General features: G+C 58.2%; 1 protein-coding gene across 1 annotated transcript in view; it reads right to left on the bottom strand.

The window, feature by feature from the left end:
- Positions 1–710: 710 nt before the first annotated feature.
- Positions 711–1,374, bottom strand: part of HSF4 (heat shock transcription factor 4) — a 7,147-nt gene continuing 6,483 nt past the window's right edge. The window contains 2 exon segments of the mRNA XM_006863642.1: positions 711–727; positions 816–978. Of these exon segments, the coding sequence (XP_006863704.1) occupies positions 711–727; positions 816–978 (180 nt within the window).

Raw genomic sequence — 1,374 nt, 5'->3', positions numbered from 1 at the left:
GGACTTCCAATGAATGAGCCCAATCATGGGGGGAGTGGAAGAGAGGATGAGCCTCTAGTCTGGACGGGGATGGGGATACCACTGGATTGACCCTCCCTTCTCCCTTACTCCTTCCGGTTAGCCTCCTCTTCCCGTTAGCCCCGCCCCGCCCCCGCCCCCACTTCTGCCCTTGGTCTCGTCCCGGGAGTGCAGACCCGGTTGGTCGGAGCCTCTCCTCTTTGGCTCTCACTGCACAAAACACTGAAGTTAAGTCGCGGCCGTTAGGACTCTGAGCCAGTCCCTTCAGAATAGCAGGGCTCCAGGTAGTCTCAGACGCCAGCAGAGTAGTAGGGTCTCGGTCCCTCCTTCGGTCCCTAGTTGAGCAGCCGATCCAGGGTCGCGGGAAATTGCGGAAGCCTTTACGCATCTGCGCCTGCAAGCTTACCCTTACCTCTCCTTCACTCAGACGCAGGGTTTAAGCGTCCAGCGGATGGGCGGGGCTCACCAACCTCCAAGGGCTGTTGCGGGCGCTGCGAGTGGCGGGACCACTATTCTGTCCAATCTCAGTTTCTCTCCCTCCCGGAGTTGAGTGGGGTGGGACTCCCAGTCTGGTCCGCTCCGGGCGGCCCCACTTACTGGTAGAACCTCAGTCACCCAAGAGATGACAGTGCAGAAAATGCTGGGCTGCCCGCAGGGAAGGGGGGAGCGGCAGACAACAGCTGCAGTGGAGGCTAGGCGGTCAGGGCTGCTGAGAACAGGGGCGGGGAAGGGAGTGGCGTTATTCCCAGAGCAGGGGCATTAAGGCCGTCGAGGTTTTACGCTGATTAGAGACATACCGGTCAGTAGTCTGCTTTTTCTTCCCACCTTGGTTTTGCCCGGAGATCGGTCAGGGCGGGACAGGGTAGGGGGCAGTTCGTCCCGCGGCCCCACGTGCTCAGGGTGGGCCTGGACGTTCCCAGACACTTTACCCCAAAGTTCTCGTCGATCCCTCCTCTCTACCTGTCACAGATGATGATCAGAAAAGGAAACTGACTTATTCCCGGGTAACAGAGTAACAGAGTGGTTGCATTACCGAGCCCGATCTGACGCAGATACTCCGCTTTCTGGAGGTGTCAGTGGCCGCTAGGCAGCCCAGTTAGAGGCAGGCTACCCAAGCACCTAACCCTCGCCAGCAGTTTCTCCGTTAAAACCCTAGGATCTGGGCCCTTCTACTAAGGTCCCTCCTCCACCCAACCTATGACTTTGTGCTTCCTAGTCTGTAAGGAGCTCTGGTAGCGTAATGGTTACCACTCGGGCTGCGAACCTTAAGGTCAGCGGTTTGAAACTAGGAGCCCCTCAGTGGGAGAAAGATGGGGCTTTCTACTCCCGTAAAGATTTACACCCTCGGAAACCCTG

Source organism: Chrysochloris asiatica, unplaced genomic scaffold, assembly GCF_000296735.1.
Source record: "Chrysochloris asiatica unplaced genomic scaffold, ChrAsi1.0 scaffold00055, whole genome shotgun sequence".
NCBI lineage: Eukaryota > Metazoa > Chordata > Mammalia > Afrosoricida > Chrysochloridae > Chrysochloris > Chrysochloris asiatica.
This window is presented reverse-complemented; position numbering and strand designations above follow the sequence as displayed.